This window comes from Camarhynchus parvulus, chromosome 1 (genome assembly GCF_901933205.1).
Source record: "Camarhynchus parvulus chromosome 1, STF_HiC, whole genome shotgun sequence".
In the NCBI taxonomy this organism is placed as follows: Eukaryota; Metazoa; Chordata; class Aves; order Passeriformes; family Thraupidae; genus Camarhynchus; species Camarhynchus parvulus.
Window position 1 is genome coordinate 69,141,780 of NC_044571.1, and position 18,741 is coordinate 69,160,520.

Below are 18,741 nucleotides of genomic sequence, written 5' to 3' on the forward strand. Positions count from 1 at the left end.
CAGGCGAGGGTCTCCGCAGGACCGGGACCCCACCGCTCAGCATTCTGTCCAGGAATCACAAGTCCGCTTCACGCCCTCCCTAGAGGAGCCTGACGACGTGCGAGGGACGAGTCCCGCTGCCGCCTCGGCAGAGCTGCGGCCGCGGCGGCTGGAAGCAGCCCAGACCCGGGCTCCAGCGGGACGGCACGGCCAGGTCCCTGGGGGCTGGGGGAGGCCCGGACCGGGAGACCCGCGAGGCACCGACACCGTGCCCGGCGACGGACGGACGGACGGACGGACGGACGGACGGACGGGCGGGCGGGCGGGCGGGCGGGCGGGGGACGCATCCCGGGGAGGGCGTGCTCCCGGCGGAGGATGTGGGCGGGGGGGCGGAGGGGTGCGCGGCGAGGGGTGGAGAAGTTATAAATCAGCGAGGCTGGGGCTGGCGGGTATCTGATGCCCGCGGGAGGTGAAGCTGGCAGGGCGGCCCGCAGCGGACACTCCGTTTCCGCAGGTCGGGCCGGGCCTGGGCGGGCGGGCAGGATTGGGGGGCTGCTGGATGCGGATTCCGCGCCTCGCTTTGCCGTTATCTCTTCCACCGCGGGAAGCGCCCGGGACCGAGGAGAGCCCGTCGGAGCCCAGCCGGCGCCTCTGCCCCTGCCTCGCCGCCGTCGGCAGGGAAAAAGCCCTGCGCTCCCGCAGGCAGGACCATGCCCCGCCAGCTGCTCTCAGGGACCGTGCTGCTGGGAGCCGCCCTCCTGCTCGCAGGTAAGGCATCGCTGGTTCGCGCTGCCCCGGTCAGACCCCGTTCTCTCCCGAGCTCTCCGCGACGGGTCCCCAGTGATGCGCCTCGTCGGCTGCTCCTCCCGCGCCCCTGACCGATCCCGCCGCACCCCGCTTATGGGCTGCAGCCGGCGGGCACCTGCGTCCCCTTCGCCCCTTTCCTCTGGGCAGGGCCGGGGAAGTGATCCCTGCTTTCCAGGGAGCGGAGAAACGCCGCATCCCCGAGCTGTCGATATGCTCCGGATGCCCATCGGCGCGTCCCGGGAGCAGCTCCCCGGAGGGTCCGGCGGTGCGGAGCCGTGGTGCTGCTCCTCCTCCAGCAAGGCAGAGGTGGCGTGGAGGCCAGCCTCTCCCGGGCGCTGGGACCGCCGTACATCATCGGGAGTTGTCCCAGCCGGTGCATCACGGAACGAGAGCATGTCTTGGCTGCAGGGCACGCTTCTTTCCTCCGTACTTTGTTTTCAAGTGCGCCAGCTCTGCCCGCGAAGCGGCAAAGGTGTACCTTTTCTTCGCAAAAATCGAGGTCCTGCTGCCTCCCGCCCGAGCAGGTCGGCGGAGCGCCGGTGGCGCTCCGTGCGGGGCTGGCTGCCGGGTCTTACTGGAGAGTGGGATGGAGCTGCTCTCCGGTGCCTGCATCCCGCAATGATGGGGATGGATCATTGCAGATTTGATGTTCTTAACCGAGTTTTATTTTGCTTTGAGCCAAGAGCCAATCCCCGCGGGCCGGGGCGCCGCGGTGGGCAGTGCGTCCCAGCCTTGTGTGGCTGAGAGCAGGGGTGCGTGGTGGCCGGGCAAGGGCCCGTCCCGCGTGGGCTCATCGCTCGGCAGGGCCGGTGCCCTGAGCGGATGCCCCGCGGAGCGGGACGGACGGGCACTCCCGCAGCCTGTCCCGCCCGGGGCAGCGCGCACGGCCGCGGGGCCGGCGGCCGGCGAGGAGCGAGACCAAACCCCGGGTGGGGAAGCGAAAAGCCGAGCTCCCTGCGGAACAGCCGTCGAGGGCAGCGTTGCTGTGGTCGGCGGCGCGAGTGGCCGCGGGCTCGGTCTGCTCCGCGCCGCTGAGCCCACGGGAGCCGTGCCGCTGCCTGAGGCTGCCCGGGAGGAGAGCTGGCGGGGCCGCTCCGACGAGACGTTTTCCTGCTCGGGAAGTGCTGATTCATCAGCTTTGATAAAGATACATAGGTATTCTTCTACATTTTTTTCCTCTTTCCTTTCCCCAGGAAAGTGCTAATTTCCCCACATTATTTGTCTCTGCCTAGGAGGTTCTTATGCCCAAGATGAAATAGGCAGAGGCATGGGACACCCACCCTGGATACAGGAAATGTGGATTCAGATCCTTGACAGGCTTCCTTCACAGCTTGAGTCTGAACTTCGGCGTCCTGCTCCTACATGGGCTCCTGCAGTGACCAGCTCCGCCAGGGGACTGGCTTCCTCTTTCCTGTCGGAAAGGTTTTCCATTGTGCAGATCGTGGCAAGCCCACTGCCCAGGGAGAGGGTGGACTCTGTGAGCCAGGGGCTGTGAGAAAGACCCTGGTTCACCTTCCTGTTCATGTGCACCCTGGACCAATCCCAGTGGGAAAAGCTTGGCTTGCTTAGAGGACAACCTGGGGCTCTGGGTGCTGGGGACAAACATCCCCATGGCCAGCTCAGGTGCTGTAGGTGTTGGAAAGTTTCTTCTCTAGTTTGGCTGGGTGCCCTTACAACCATTTTGCTGGAGATTTATACCCTCCCCATGTAGAAGAGATTGTTCTCAAATCAGAATTTAAATGTTTTCACACTCATTGGCTTTCTTGGGATTTTTTTGGTCTGTTTTCTAGAGGAGCATTCTTGCTCAGCTTTGTTCGGACATCTCAAATAGGTTGATCATGCTTCTTCTGGGCCACTGGGAGAGCTCTCCATAGTCGTGTTTGCATGGAGAGTTTGAAAGTTTTTGTTGAAGTGGTCGATGTTTTGTACCATACATCTCTCTGTGTTTTTCCTCCCGTTTCACCCTCCTTCACTGCTTATTTACCTGCATTTCTTATTCAGGCTGCCCAGCACTTTCCATTTCCAGTGGTCTTGATGAAGTTCAATTCATCACTGGTGCCCTCTTGTAATTCAGTCTCTGCAGGTGCCTGCTGAGCTTCCATTTACTGGCAGGTTCTAGGGGAGATTCTCAGAAACAGTCAGTGGTTCAGAAAGAACCTAAAAAGACCTCCACAAGGAGGAGACAGAAGGAGGTCTTTCAGCCCATAAAAGTATGCTTAATAATTTAAAATCCCTGAAAACAACATGCAGCCTACAAGCTTTGAGAGTACCCATTTGAAAAATGAGATTAAGAAAATTAAATTCATTTGACATGTGAGTCAAGGGCACTTCAGCTCTCTTGTGCCACACATATTTTGGTTAACTTGGGAAAGAACAATCCTTTTTTTTCCTGGGCTTTGCATAGAACTCACATATGTTTTCTTTATATCTTATAATTGTTTATTCCCCAAATTGTATTGCATATGCTTGCTAATGACTGTACACATAATGGTCAACATGAATATGTGGTTGCTGTATTAAGTTCAATCTCCCAGTCCTCAACTTTATTACTATAATTATAATTATTACTATAGTATTACTATAATTTTAGTCACTAGCAGTTGGGATTGTGAAGGACTGTGTTTAAACCCTGAAAATATCAGACTCTGCAGCCTGGATCAAGGCTTATGCACCATGTTTCTAGAATTGTAAATGATGGTTTAGCTGTATTTCCGGCTTTCCACACAGAAGTGGAACCTCACAATTTGCAGTTAGAAGGTGGTAGACTCTATTACAGTCTTATCTGTGAGCAGCACCATATGATCTCAGTTATTTCAGCAGCAACTAGAACATCAAAATCCCCAGTGGACTTTTCAACTTCATGGCCAGCTGGAAAAAGTGAAAGAAGAAATTCTAGGTCAAATCTAATCAGTGCTGAGGTTAATTTCTTGCAATAACTTACCTGACTTCTCTGAAAGTGCTGTTCAGATGGATGTTCATATGTTAAGGTTTCAATTTGATTTGAGTACTTGCTGAAGCAATGACACAGATGGAATGGTCCAATTTGGGATAGGGGCTGGAGTTATTAACAAAGTTGAGAAAAACTGGCTTTCCCACTTCTTCATAAAACAGGGCTCCCTAAAAATTCTGAACTGTGTTCACATAAAGGAGAAGGGTTAGGAACTGCTATATAACAGAGATTTTACAAAAATATATGGTGTGTATGGGGTTAAAGCATCAAACTTTCTGACACAGTTAAAGAAAATCACTTACAGAGCTAATTGATGTTTTACCAGACAGGTGTTTTTCCCATGTGCTCTACACAAAGCTAGATTTCATTATCTTACAGCTGGTGTAAATCCAGAGCAACTCCTTTGGGCTGGGCTAGCATCTTCTAGATTTACGCTTTGTGTTGGATAAACTTGGACATGGCTTGTGATGTAGTAAAGATCTTCATATCCAGAAGCACCTAATATATTTAGAACCCTAAAAATTTGCTTTTGGGGAGGTTTGAAAGTTTTTTTGGTGGTATGGGGGTGGGTTTTTCTGCATCCAAACAATAACAAACAAGCTGTCTATTTTTGGTCAGATGCTTCAAAGACTGAAACCAGTAGCCTTCCACACTGTGTGGGTGTATAGGACAAAAGGAAATTGTCCAGATTTGCAGGAGAGTTGATAAGTCCTTACACTTTCATGTGGTTTGGAAACTTCCAGCACACTGTTTATCAGCTTGCTAGTTTTCACGTCTGACAGATTGGGAAAGGAAGAAGCTCGGCAGAAGCAGATGAGGGTTAAGGTTCGGTGTTTCAGAAATCTGTGTCCAGAGGGGCTGTGGTGGGACTTCAGCAGCAAAATTGTTCCTTTGAATCCTCCAGAGTCAGAGTTTGGGACTTCCTTCTGCAGGCCCAGAGGGAATGGAAAGCAAGACTGCTGCAAGAGTAGGTTTTGCATGAAATGCCTAATCACAGTCACCCTGCTCTTGGAGACAAGTCTCTCCTGTTGATGTGAGACCTTCAGGAAGAAAACTGCTCCCTCCAATGACATGCTTCATCTTTAGATCTCATCCCTGCCCCCAGTAGTCTCTTTTTCCCCCCTCTACCAATATTTGTGAGAATGTAGAGAAACACTTCTGTACATATTTGGGCATGAATTCTACCCACAGACAGAACCAGGCTCTTCGGTCTTTGCCCTTGTGATGCATCCTCACTGCATGTATTCCTGCAGCTGGGAAGCAACCTTTCCCAAGCATCCTCAGCTGGAAATGGTCTGATTTCTTGATGCATCGTGGGGAACTGCTTATCCTAAAATTGGTCCAGTGATTGTCAGGAAGGTGCACACATAGTTTTCTCTTACTGAGGTGCAGAAGTTCAGTTTCATTCTCCTGTGGTTTAAGATCAGTACTGCATAAATCCTGGTGCTTCAAAGAAAGAACTATGGTGCAAGAAGGAGATGGAAAAGTGAAAATGCAGTCATTAGTGCTCTCTCCAAAGCCAGGCATGGCATAATATCATGCCTTTGTGACCAGCAGAACGAACTCATGATGGAACTAAGCAAAGTGCTAACAGATTGAGAAACCAACAGTGAGGGCAAAGAGATTTGAAACTAAAGATTTCAGAGGTACTTTTGTCTGAAACTTAAGTCTTGAGCCATTGAGATGTATGGAGAAATTTGGACAGGGAATGTGGATGACTGTTTCTTCTGCATTAAGTCATGTTTGCATTTGGGGTGTTTTTTGTGTGGCACAGTGAGTGGAGATGTGCCAGAGTAAAGATGAAGAGGAGGATGATTTAGCTTCATGTGGTGCATCAGTGTACTCAAGACCATTATAGATGTTTGTGCAATAGTTAATAGATTCATTAATCATCTTTCTCAGACTTTGGGTTGTCTTGTGTTAATGCTGAAGCAAAAGGTTCATGTTCATGGTGAGCTGGTTTTACTCTATCTGTTGTTTTATCCTCAAATCACAGTTGATTTTTCATTACCAAAATCCATATCCACAATGTTGAGTCACTCCTGTAACATATTTAGAGCATAATTCAGTGAGATGCTGTTGACACCAATTTCTCTTGGCATGACTTTTCTGGATGGTGGGGCTGCTTTTGCAGCAGTCACTGGTATGTGGCACTAAGCACTTGTGCAATACAACTTCTTTTTAAGTTGTATTCCTTCTTTTGGAGTTACAGTCTTGAAACAAGGCTCTCTTTGCTGTTGGAGCAGCTGAAGGATGGGCACGGGGCTAGAGGACAGCTGCTTCCAGGATTTTAGTGGGTTGAAGATGCTGTGGTGCCATTATTCCCACTCCATGGCTGGAAGCGGGCAAAGCAGGCAGGGCACAGTGGTCCTTGAGAGCCAGGGACCTGTGAGCAGATGTCTCTGCTCCTCAGATGTTCTCTCAGGAAGCCTTTGCTCTGGGAACAGACCCCCTGCTTGGTGCGTGGGGAGCGAAAAGGGATGAGTGTGAGGGCATTTCATGAGAGGAATTTCACAATTTCACATAGCTCACTTAAGTGTCCTTCCTGTGGGATTCTTCCTTGACACAGAGTGAAGGAATTCACCCGTTTTGTTCCCATTGTCATTCCTCTATGGAAAAACCTCTCATCAGGATCACCATAGACTAATGTTAACAGAAGCGTGAGAGTTGCCATCCTGGATCAGAGAAGGGCTTTTTTAGCTTCGTGTCATGTCTTTAGAGGTGTCCAGCATCTCATCTTCAGGAAAGGGTCACGAAGCCTTGCAGGAAGAAGTTATCTGATAAAATTCTTAAGACGGGATTTTTTTTTTGGTAGTATGATCTAAAATCCAATAGTATTTCATAAGAAACCATGGGATTGAGGGTCAAGGAAAGTAAAATTTAGTTGTTGTCTATGTTTATGTAAGTGGATTATTACATAGTGGAAATAAATCACATTAAACTATATAAGACAGAACTTTTTTGTTCTGTTGTGCTGAAAGTGTTTGGGGCGCCTTTCTTTGTCTCATGCAGTGCTGCAATTGACAATCATCCTAATCTATTTTATAAGTATGAATAATTATAATTTCCCAATGTAATTGAGCCCTAGGCAATCTTACCAGATTTTTGAACACGCATCTACCTCCTTAGACTAGGTGCTTTAGATGTCATTTAACAGCAAAGTGGGTTTTTCTCCTAAGCCATGGCAAGGGAACACCTCTGTACAGACTGTTTCTGTTCTCACCTCTCTATTTTAAATTGTTGTGCTGCATTATTTACTTGTTCTTGTTTTAAACCCAGGGGCTTTACTTATAGCTCTGCTTTATAGGTTTAAGTGGGATGGATGGAAAGTTGGTTCCTGACACTTCTTTTTGTCTTGGAGCACTACAGGACAGTTCAGATGTAACAATGGAAATAATAACCAGCAGCCTTCAGCAAAGCAGTTCCTTCAACTTTGCTTTACATTTTCTTTTACACAGTTCCTAATTTGTTTCTGTGCTTACAGCTTAGTGATTACTACAGCCCCAGATGAATTTGACAGGCTTGTGTTGCTGACTGGGCAGGTAGATTACTGGCAGGTAGGCAGTTTGCCTGTCTTTATGAATGTCTTCCAATTCAGTCCTATTATATTGCTTCATTTGTCCTGCCAGCTAATGTGTTACAGATTTTAAGTATCAAACTGGTAAAGAAATTTAGTTTGGACAAGAAAATATAAAACTTTTTCCCTAAGTGACTAGCATTTCTAAATTGTTTTTGTGTGAATTTTAGTGTACTTGCTTTCTCTTTATACCACATCGATACTTTTCTAGTCACGAATTATTGGGATAAACTTTTCTGAAGAATGTTGAACTGGCCATTATGTGCCAGGGTCTGTCATTATGGAATTAGAGGAGAGGCACCATGGTTGCTGACACCTGTTAGTAGGTAGATCTGGTGACTCACAGGCATCGTCTGGATTGGGCTCTCTACACTGTGTGAGCAGCACAGGCTGAATTGTGTGGGGAGGCACGAAATGACACTCCTGGGTGAGTGCCACTGGCATCCCTTTGGCTGGCAGATGACGGAGTCGCAATCATTTCTCCAGATGAGAATGACCTGATCAGGATCTCCATGCAGGGGCCAGGACAGGCACATCAAGGTGGAGGGGTATGAGAGCCACATGGATTTGTGCTGAATGTGGCTGTGAAAGTGTTGCTAGCTCTGGTGTTACCAGCCTCAGCTGACCTGTTTTGTTTTTAAGATGGGCATTTACCCTGTTGGAGTGAAGACCAGACTAAGGTGGGCACAACTGTGGTATTTCTCTTTTCTCAACACACATCACATGTATGTGTGTCTTTTGCCTTCCTGGTGTGGTTTACCAAAGTGGTCCTACAAGGGTTCATAATGGAGGTGTCAGAATGTGCATTTGGATATCCATTTTCAATTCCAGGTGCTCAGTGGGAAAGAAAAAGTTTGTAGTTATGGCTGGTTTTATTTTGTCTCTGTAAATATGCCCTCCTTATATAACGGATGAAATGAGCGCCTTCATCAGGCTAGATATTGGCCAAGATGCTCATTTCAGATCCTATATTTCTAGAGATATTAAAACTTGATGGATTTTCTCTCAGATCTTTGTCTGTTAAATACTAAAATTTATTTTTCATTGGCATTTTATCATGTGCTTATGCCCATGCATGGGAGTTACCTACTGAGTGTAAGGCAAACAAGCACAAACTTCTGATGAGCTGGTGAATCAAAGGCCTTCAAGTGGGTCTTGTGGGCCACTAAACATGGAACTCCATGGCCTTGGTTGCCAGGTATGATGGGAAATGTCAATAATTTCAATTGGTAGTAACTGGCATGAGGTTTATGTCAAATAACTGGCCGAGGTTTCAGTTCGTTTAATTTCTACATTTAAATTTTTAAATTAACAACCCCCCCCCGGCTCTTTGCCAGAAAGACTTCACCACAAAATTCTATAAAAGCAACTTGACCTGACTAGAGCAAGTGCTGGCAAAATGTTTGGCAGTTATTGGGGAAATATATACTTGTTTGTATTTGCAGCTATTGGCCATATTGGCATGACAGTGTGTCCTACTCAGAAGTGTTAATGAAGAACAGAGCTATTGCATTATTTTAAGCTTTGGCTCTGTAACATTTAATCTTAAATCAGTGTGTATAGTCATCTAGGAACACCAAATGCCTAGAGAGTAAATAAATTATAACTTGCTCTGAGATCTAGAACTGAAAAGGAAGGGATACACTTGTTCAAATACCTTTCTATGCCCATGAAAGCCTGTTTTGGGCAGTTGCACATCCATTTTCCCTAATGACTGATTTTAGTTCCACAGCATGGAGTCATGGTCAAGGCTTTTAGTCTACCCAGAAATAATTTAATCTACTGTAACCAACCCTATGCTGTTCAGACTTTACTATGGTAAAGTATGTATCATAAAGCAGCCCAGCTTTGCCATCCACTAACCTATCAATTTTTTTTGACTGGGTTTTATGTCCTAATAGTACTTTAAATTCTTACATTATAATTGAGATTGATCAAACATAAGCATTTGATCCAGAAATCACTTGGCACATGTTGCAAAACATCAGATTAGGTGAATTGAATGTCTCTTTTGGACCTGAGAGGGATGAACCAATGAGCTGGTAAATTTTGTGCCTCTATGTGTACTTAGTAAGTAAATAGAATCCAATAGTTTTCTTGGTCTTGAATGCAAAAGAGAGGAAAGTTTCAGACACGACAGGGATATGTGCAGGTGATGGCTCTGTTAAGGAGTGATACAGCTTGAGCTCTACCCTGAGGGTGTTTCTGTCTGCCAGCTCTGTACCAGCACACATGGTGCTTCTCTTTGCACAGGAGCCAACAGGAAACAAGTACAAAACTACTTCTGAGTCCAGGGACCTGTATCTATTAACACTTGTAAATCCCCACGGCTCTTAATTGGCCTGCAGATTTCTGCTTCAATGGAAACAGTGGTTACATTTTGATGCTTCAGATCATGAGTTTGCTCATTTGGACCATTGTCAATGTCAGCTTAGGACAAAGTCACAACTTCTTGCTCTCTCGCAGTTAAGCTGCCCTGGTTTCTCTTCTGCAGGCTTCAGGTATGAAGTCCGGAATTATTTCAGAGAAATGCTGTGAAATTAGGTGGCCGTGAGGTTTCCTTTAGAATGGGGACTTAGATGGCATCTGAAAGACATGGAAATACCACTTGGAGCCTCGGGGTGGCTCATGGTTTGGCACTGTAGGTCTTTTCTGGAGACTGTTTTTAAGTACAGGCAATTGAAAGAGTGCTTTTACCCCTAGGAGCAGGAAACCAGGCTGTGCTCCCTTCTTTGCCTGTACCTGAGCATCAGAAACCCAGGTGACAGATGAGATGGGGGCTATTGATGCTATGGAGATAGCAGAGTGTCTCCTTCCAGCAGCAGTTCTTCCTAGCCACCAGCACTCACAGAATCAGAAAGCTTCATAATCCAGGGTTCTCCCTTCTCCCTCTAGTCCTGCAGCAGGACCAGGTCAGACAGTTACACATTGAACAGGAAAACAAAATTTTCTTTTCCATTCACCACACAAGTTTTAAGACAACTCTCCCTAAAAGTTCTCCTGCCTGTATTAATGCAAGTATTAATGCTGAAGAGAGACTCAGTGTTGATTAAACTAGAAGGACCTGTTGGTCTAGACTTCTTCATATAGTCAGATGTAAATTGAAACTTTATGTGGCTCTTAAGAGTTGACCATGAGTTTTTCTTCTCTATACCTTTTTCTCCTTTAATAGAGTGAATTGGTGTAATAACGTAATTGCAATTATTATGGGTAGGTACAACTGTTTGACGAAAAAAATAGTTATATTTACTTACAGAATGGATTGAAGAACCTTTTAAAGAAATGGTAATACAATAGCTTGTTGAGAATAGCTCTGAAATAAAGAAAACTACTGATATCCCAGATTTCCTTACAGAATGGAGTAAAGCCATATACTCCATTTGAGGTTAGCTAGTGGCCATGTTCTGGTTAGGGTGCCACTGCAAGGTGGTGTCAGCTCATTTTCGCTGGAGACACACTGAAGGTCAACCCACTGGGTACTGTTGTGTTCCTTTACATTTTGTCTGAGTTCTGCAATTCCTTTTTAGTAGTACACATGTGGGTATTCCCATTCCCTCCAGTGGAATGACTCATAGGGAAGTGCTCATAAGCAAGAGTAAAGCAGAAGCAAGAGTCCTGGGCTGCATCTGAACTGAATGACTGATGTTTAAGCGTCACAGAGGTGGAGACCCTGTTAAGAAATAACCTGCCCTGTCCTTCCAGTGCAGGAGTGTCCTCTACAAAGTACATTTTTTGCTAAACATTTGAATCAGGAGGAAATGATATTTGATGGTAAAACTCTCGAGGCTCAGTTATGTTTCACAAGGGGTAAAACATGTACAAATCCAACAGTGACTGAAACAATTACTTCATGATGGATAACTTTATTGCCCACAGATGGCACTTTAAACCCAGAAGGTCAGATTCTTTGTACACACTGAAGTTGCAGAGATAAACTGATCATTCTCCTTAACCTCTCGTTGTGCAGGTGAAAAAAGGATTAGTCAACATGTTGAGGGTAACAGGAGTGGCTGGAAGACAGTCACAGCCCCAAATTATGGAAAATATGTTAGAAAGCCATCAAATCTGTTAACTTCAAGGACGTTTATAATAACTTCTAATATTGTAATTTTTTAGACTTAGTCTTAAAGCTAGCTTTTGGATTTCCTTTCTTTAGTCAAAGGTACCAGAAATTCTCTGTGTATGAAGAGAAATTTAAAAGTAGAAACTGGGAAAATTGGAATGGGAATAATAACCCAGACCATGGTCCCAATTTTGAGTTCAACCAATCTATGATTTTTAAGGGAATCCAGGATTTAGCAGAAATCGGTGAAAGGTTCATCATGTGTGCATTGTTACTCATTTGTCTATAGAACTAGACAAATATCATATTGGAAAAATACATGCACATTCATTTTTTAAATCTTTTTTCATGATTTCTGATTGGAGGGGTTTTTGGTTATAAGATAATTCATATTTTTATTTACTTAATTTGGAAGAGGAACAGATTTTTTTGCGGGACAGAAGTTAATGGAAGAAAACTTCCTTTTTTTTTCCTTGAAAATCACAGATTGCTCTCTGCTTTTATTAAAAAAATATTTGTCCTCCCCTTACTTTAGTTAGAATGGCTAACTTTTGCAATCTAAATTAATGTTTGCTCATTAATTAAGCAACCCCATTGACTGACTTTCACATGCATCTAATAAGCCTTCCATAACAAATAAAATGCGTCCGAAAAAAACACCCTTCCCCCATGGGAGGAGATTCCTCAGTTATCAGGATTAATTAGTTCTCTTGTTGTCACATGAAAAGAAGCTGCACCCCTCAATGTAGGTCAGTGTGAGGGTAGGCTGCTGATGGTCGCTTAGTGACAGGCACAATGATAAGTGAATGTGTCCTGTTGAGCCATGACCCTTCAGAAAAGACAGTGTCAAGTAAAATGCCCACAGAAGGTACATAGAAGGCATAATCTGCTTCTAAATATTGACAGTAGGAATTTCCCTGCTATTCTCCTTCCTTTTTCTTTCCTGGTAAACACGTCAAACTCTATTGCATTTGTACTCTGCATTGGTTTTGAAGCATTTAAAAATGTAAGGAAGCTAATGACCCATGAATAGATAGGATGTCAAATAAAGCTATTTTTCTTCGAGACATAGCATCTTGCTGGTAAAAGCATTGTGTCCCATACTTGTAAAAGCAACAATATTGGCTTGAAATAAGACCTCAGCTTTTTGTCAGTGAAAAACTAAATAAATGAATATATAACCAGGCTTGTATCTCTTCCCAAATACACTGACATTAAGTCTTGAATGTGAATACGATTAACTACTGGAGTTAAGTACCTAAAATGCACTTGAAATCAATGATGAAATGCTGGCTTGTGTCAATGGGAGCAGAGTTAGACAAACATGAAGCACTCCTTAAGAATCCCCCACACAATATTTATAAATACTGTGCTGTCTTTTAGATATATGTAAAATGTGTAAAAGGGCAAAAGCTTGAGTATGTGTCCAGTATATTTGGGTTTCTTTTTTTGCCTACACGATGGAGTGAAAAGGTGGGTGGTTTTGTTATGTTTTTTCTTTGATTTTAGCAACTCTGAGGCAGATCTGACATACAGGCTTCTAGGCTGACTTGTTTCATATGCTTCAAATAAGTTAGATCTTAAGGTTTTTGTGTCTTCGTTTATATCACTGTGAAGTTAGGAAGGGTAAAACCTTGTAATGTTTATGATGGTTTCTTGCTCCTCACCTCTGGCAGACTTTGAAGACAGCAGCAGCCCACATTCCCAGGGCTGGTCTCCTGGCCTCAGCATGGGTCAGATGTGGGCATGGTGCTGCAGGACTGGCTTTGCTCCTGGGCATGGTGCAGTGCCAGTGCTGAGCAAAGCCAAGCGCTCAGCACCGCAGGCATGACCAGGCACTGCAGACTCCCTCCTGTCTTTCTGTCAACACCTGTCACTCACATGGATTTTTCCACTTTCTCACCAGTTTTACACAGGAAGCAACCTACATGTTGCTCTCTAGCAACTAGTTTGAGTGTTGCAGCTCTAGCAACTGGGCTTTGATCCCAATGGTTTCCTTTGGCAGACAATCGCTGATGTTTTTTTCATACGTATTGAACTGCTTGTAAACACTGTTGCATGCTTTCAGCTTTTCCAGGGCCTCTAATAAAGAGCAGTTCAGGGAAGCTTGAGGTCAACTTTTCCCCAAAGAAAAAACCAAGATTCATAAAGCTGGATAAAAACTCTGCCTTCTTGGGAGCACATCTGACCCTTCAATTCTGGGATGACAAGAGGAATGCAAATGAAATGAGGGAATGTGGGAGTTTCACAAAACCATCAGATTGTTTAGCTAGAGGATGTTGACAAACCCTCTCAACCAGAGTGCCTGGGTTGCTCTCCAAGCAGCTGCCTAGGCTGTTGTAACATCTTATCTCAATTTCTCAGTGATTAGCCTCAGAGGCATTGTTTCAGAATGGTGAATGAGAAGACTCATGGACTGTAAGCATCTATGGGAGACTATCCCATAAAAGCACAGAGCACGCTTTGGGGGAGCCAGCCCTTCAGAACTGAGATTCCTAAAAGGCGAGAAATGTATGTTTGCAATGCATATCACATAACAATTACTTCTTCAGAGATTTGCTGCACCCTTTTTCTCCTCTCTTACCAGCTGCCAGAATATATTAATGTCTAGTTAGAAATATGATTGTCCAGACAAATCGCAGAGGAAGTCTATGTATGTGGACAGTCTCACCATTCAAATCTATGGTGTTATTTGAGGTCCAGTCCAGAAGATCTCTTTATTCTGAAAAGTTGTTATGCCCTTGCTTGCAACTTGTGCAAGTGAGCTATAATTTTATTTATGTCTATGTTCAAGTGCGCCCTTTAAATCTTGTTTTGAACTGGCGCAGATGATAGAATATATTGAAAACTACTGGAGCCACATCTTAAGTAAGATATCCAGGGCTACAAAGAAAGCTCCTGAATTTGGAGCAGCCATTGGCTTTGATGTGTTTATACATCTAAACTTTAGTCACCAATCTCCACAGGAACTGGTGTCCAAACGTTCCTTCTCTAGTCAACAAAAGAGAGAGGCTTTTCTGATTGGTGATACATAGCCCCAAGAAAGGTTCATGTATTTCTACTATGTTTGGTGCATACAGCTGTTCATACTTGGCTGTGCAGGGACCTCTTGGAAGGACTTAAAATAGCTAAGCTAAAACTGTACTTGACTGAGTTCTAGAAGAAAAATCTGCATTACCCTTTACTATGAGATGGGGTTTCTCCCATATGTTGACAAGGTAATACTTTCTCTTGGAGTAAAGTGATTTGGGATAGTTGCTGTTGCTCTTTCTCAACAATGAAATATTTACAAATTACACTTGAGTCCCAATTAGACTACAACTGGTTTTCAACTTTTAACTGTTTTGAAATGTTTTTACATTGTGTTCCCAGCTTCTGGAACATTTTGCTGTCAGTGCAAGGGCAGCGGGATGGATTAAGCACTGCCTCTTCCCTAAGGCATGTTCTTCTGTCAGCTTGCCATGAAAGCATTTGCGGCCATAGCCTATTATAGGGCAAAGACAAATCATTATGTCTTTCAAGCCAGCATCTCCTGACTTGATGAGAAGGAAGATCTCATGCTCTTCTGGTTTTCTGACCATGGGGCTTTTTCATGGTCTTCTTCAAAATGCCTCCATGTAGACTTCACAAAGCCCACCTGGATGTTTTCAACTGTCCTAAGCCACCTTGTGTAATGACACCAAGGCTTTCACCTGTGCCAGAATGGTCTGGCCACAACAACAGGCTTGCTTTCTCAAACAAGCATCAGACCTGGTCTGGAAGGTGTCTTGATCTTGTTCTCAGGATTTACTGTAAAGGTCTACCTTTTGATGCTACTTTGTTGACAGGAAGCCTGGAGATGGTGAGGGGCCCGGAGTAAGTATGCTGTGACCTTCAGTCAGAAAGGGAAGATCCTTAATGCATTTCACTCCTTCCACATCAGTTTCAGCCTTGCAGCAAGTTGCTTGAGTGGGATTTCAGTATCTTAGGAGTCAGTATGTGGCTCTTGCCATGGGAGTGGCTGAATTTACCCTTCCCATTGAAGGGGCTGCCATGGCTGTGTTTCCTGAGGAAATGCAGCCAGTGGTGCTGGGGGCACACTTCCTTGGTTAGATGTTAAATCCATGAGGTCCTCAAGTTTCTTCATTATATGTTCAGTGAAAAATTTGAGAGCAAAGTCATTGACTGATACCTTTCAATTCTATTTTCTTTCATGTGTAATGCTGCTGGAAGGTTATTTGAGTCCTGAGTCAGGGCAACAGGACTTTGCTCAAAGGAAGAGAGTATGTATGGTGAGAGAGGCACAGTTTTCTTTTCTTTTCCTTTCCAGTATAACAGCATAAATTTTAGTGGACTGGAAGCAGAATTATTTGACTTTGTTAATGTTTTTCTTTTTTTTTCTTTGTTTTTCTAGGATCTAGTTCAGGATCAAAACTAAAAGTTCCTGAGCTGAGTATAAATGGCATACAGCACGTTGTTCAAGCCGGCCAGACTTTAAATCTCACCTGCAGGTAACCAACTGAGTTGGATTATGATAATTTGGCAGAGACTTCATACACATGACACTTTCTTTTTTTTGTAACTGAAATTAGAAAAAAAATTAAACCTTGTGTTGTGGGGAAAGGTGGGGAGTGAACTTCAATGGCAATTGTTTAATAGTTCTTTGTTGTTTCTGCTGTTGTTTTTGGAAAACAAGATAAAAGAGAACCCCATAAATAGCCTGATATAATAAAAAAGAAAGCTTGGGAACTGGAGCTATATAATTGCAGCCCAGCATAATTGTTTCTGCTTCCTTATCTGTGTTTGCAGGGGGGAAATGGTTCATTCATGGTCTTTGCCTGAAACTCTTAGCAAGGATAGCAAAAGGCTGAAAGTAATTAAATATGCCTGTGGAAGGAATGGGAAGCAGTCCTGCAGCAGTCTGACCTTGAGCAGAACTCAAGCAAGTGACACTGGAAATTATAGCTGCAAATACCCCACAAGTCCAGCAAAAAAGAAGAAGGAATCTACAGTCTATGTATTTATTAACGGTAAGATTAAGTTTTTTTTAACACTTCCTGGTACTTGCTCTGCAATACAGCAAAGTGGAAAAGTAAGGCAGTTCAGCTGGGGCTGAGTTTTGAATGACATTTTCAGCATTGCAAAATGTTAATTTGCCAATTAATGTATAAAATCTTCTTTCTCAGAACTTGCAAATACGAATAGTAGTCTTTTATCAGTTAGAAAAAAAAATGAAGCAAAAAAATGACCCAATCCAACCATTTTCCTAGAGAAAACAGGAGTCCAGATGGAAGTAGACTACAAGAGAATATGTGAAATAGATATCAGAAACCATATCCTATGTGATGTGATGTGATTTCTAGGCAGCTGAAGGATGCTAAAGCTGCCTGTCAGATCACTGACTTGCCTCATGCTGCAGAAAATTACTATTTGCATATGAAGTCATATTTAAAAATAACCTCTGTAATCCATGTATCCATGTCACACAGATTGAAAAAAATCTAGAATAAATGGAATCAAATTAAACACAGAGTTGTGTTCAGCAAACAAGTATTGTGTAATGTATGGGAAGTGCTGGAATTAGGTCAGTTAGACTATAAAAGAAATTTCTGGTGATCCAGCTTCCTTCCAGAGTATTAATCAGACACTTATGAGAAGAGCTTAATTCAATAGACACAACAATAAAAGAACAAATTATTGACACTTTAGGGATTTAATTAATAGTTTAGTTTTTCGTTATTTTTACAGAGTAATGTTAATAGATTACGGTAGTATTTCAGGACTCACAGGTTTTGAAAGTCGATGTTACAGAGAACGTGCAACTGGAAGTTTTCCAAATTCTGGATCTGCTGCATCTAATGAGTTCGCATCAGAGTGAATTAGCCTTTGTTTTCATTTTGTGATATGAAGAGTGAGACTGGCATTGTGAAAAAGCAGAATGAAGTGGACCTCTCACTACACTGATAGAAAATAAGATAGCTCTCCCCATTACTGTGTGTTGCTTTATTGAGCACTATTGGCTGTTCATCCTACTTTCCTTCATCTGAAATATGCTGCAGTGTTTTCATCACCCATCTCTTTTCATAATTCTCTGTAAACCCAACAACAGATGCATCCATGGAAGAATAGCCAAAATAGGATATTCATTTAGTGACCAACAGCCTGCAGCCTAGGGAAATGTACAATTTCCTCAGATGCCTTTTGCAAGTTTCCCATCACGGGACCATCTTGAACCTCCCACCTTGGATATTATCCCTGAGACCTACCCACCTACCTACCCTCTCCATTCACTGCATGAGAAAGACCTCTCTGCTAAACTGACTTTACCATACAAGGGATGCCTTTGCATTCTCTTTGTCCCTTGCCTGTTTGAAGAGTTAATTTTTCTGTATCCTAAATTTTTACTAATGAGAGACACAACCAGAATTCTAACTCTTCACTGCTTCCCACTTTTATGTGGCTTCCCTGCATTTAAAAGGCACCTTCACTCAGATGATTGTCAACCATGGTTATCAGCAGAATTCCCATGGTGATGGAAGAGAAATGTATCATTGAGGAAATTGTTTTAGGACAGTCCCACCCCAACCCCTGTCCTTCCATCCCCTCTAATAATTTAAAGAAGGCTGTCTGGGTGTCTTTGTTCTGTTGGTTTTTCAAGGACTTTCAGTCACAAACCTTGATGTCACTTTTGAAGAGATGGCTAGATTTTATAACTCCTCCTACCTTAATTGCCAAAAAAGAAGTAAAATGTTTAAGGAACAAATCTGTAGCAACCTTAAACCTCTCTGGCATGTTAATTTTCTGAATTTGGCAATAATTTTGATTGAAAACCAGTTTCTTAAGATTGAAGTGTTAATTGTGTCCCAGGAAGCACACCTGAAAGTTAGGGAAAACTATGGATAATGAGGGAGGCTGCAGGGTAACTGCTCATTTAATGCCTGTTGGAGGTGTCACTCTGCCCTAAGGTGGAGAAAGGTCTATTATTCTTCCAAAACTTAACAGTTTCAGGAAGAATTCTTGAGTAAGTTGGAAAGAAACAAGATACTGAGTACCAAAACTTACCCTTTCTGATAAGTGTGCATTAGAAAAAGTATTTTCTTTCTCTATGCTATCTCATCTCTATCTCTTTTCTACCTGTCTCTTAATATGAGTCACCATTTCTGTAAATATGCATGAAATTCAATTATTCTAACTCAAGTGAGGTTGAGATGGGGGTAACAGAATCCTCTGTGAAGACTCTCATTCCTGAGTTTAGTTTTACTTTGCATTAATTCATGGGTGTTTAGGAAATAAACATTTGTGAAATTTGGGTCCCTCCTAGTCTTGTATTGTTTCCTGTGACAGGACGTTGTGTCAGTCCATTTCCCATATTAGCTCCATGTGGAT

At 43.7% G+C, this 18,741-nt stretch overlaps 1 protein-coding gene across 1 annotated transcript in view; it reads left to right on the forward strand.

Annotated features, from left to right (window-relative positions):
• Positions 1 to 446: 446 nt before the first annotated feature.
• The window catches only part of FLT1 (fms related tyrosine kinase 1), a 106,884-nt gene continuing 88,589 nt past the window's right edge, over positions 447 to 18,741 (forward strand). The window contains 3 exon segments of the mRNA XM_030954195.1: positions 447 to 747; positions 15,770 to 15,866; positions 16,165 to 16,385. Of these exon segments, the coding sequence (XP_030810055.1) occupies positions 690 to 747; positions 15,770 to 15,866; positions 16,165 to 16,385 (376 nt within the window). The 5' untranslated portion in view covers positions 447 to 689.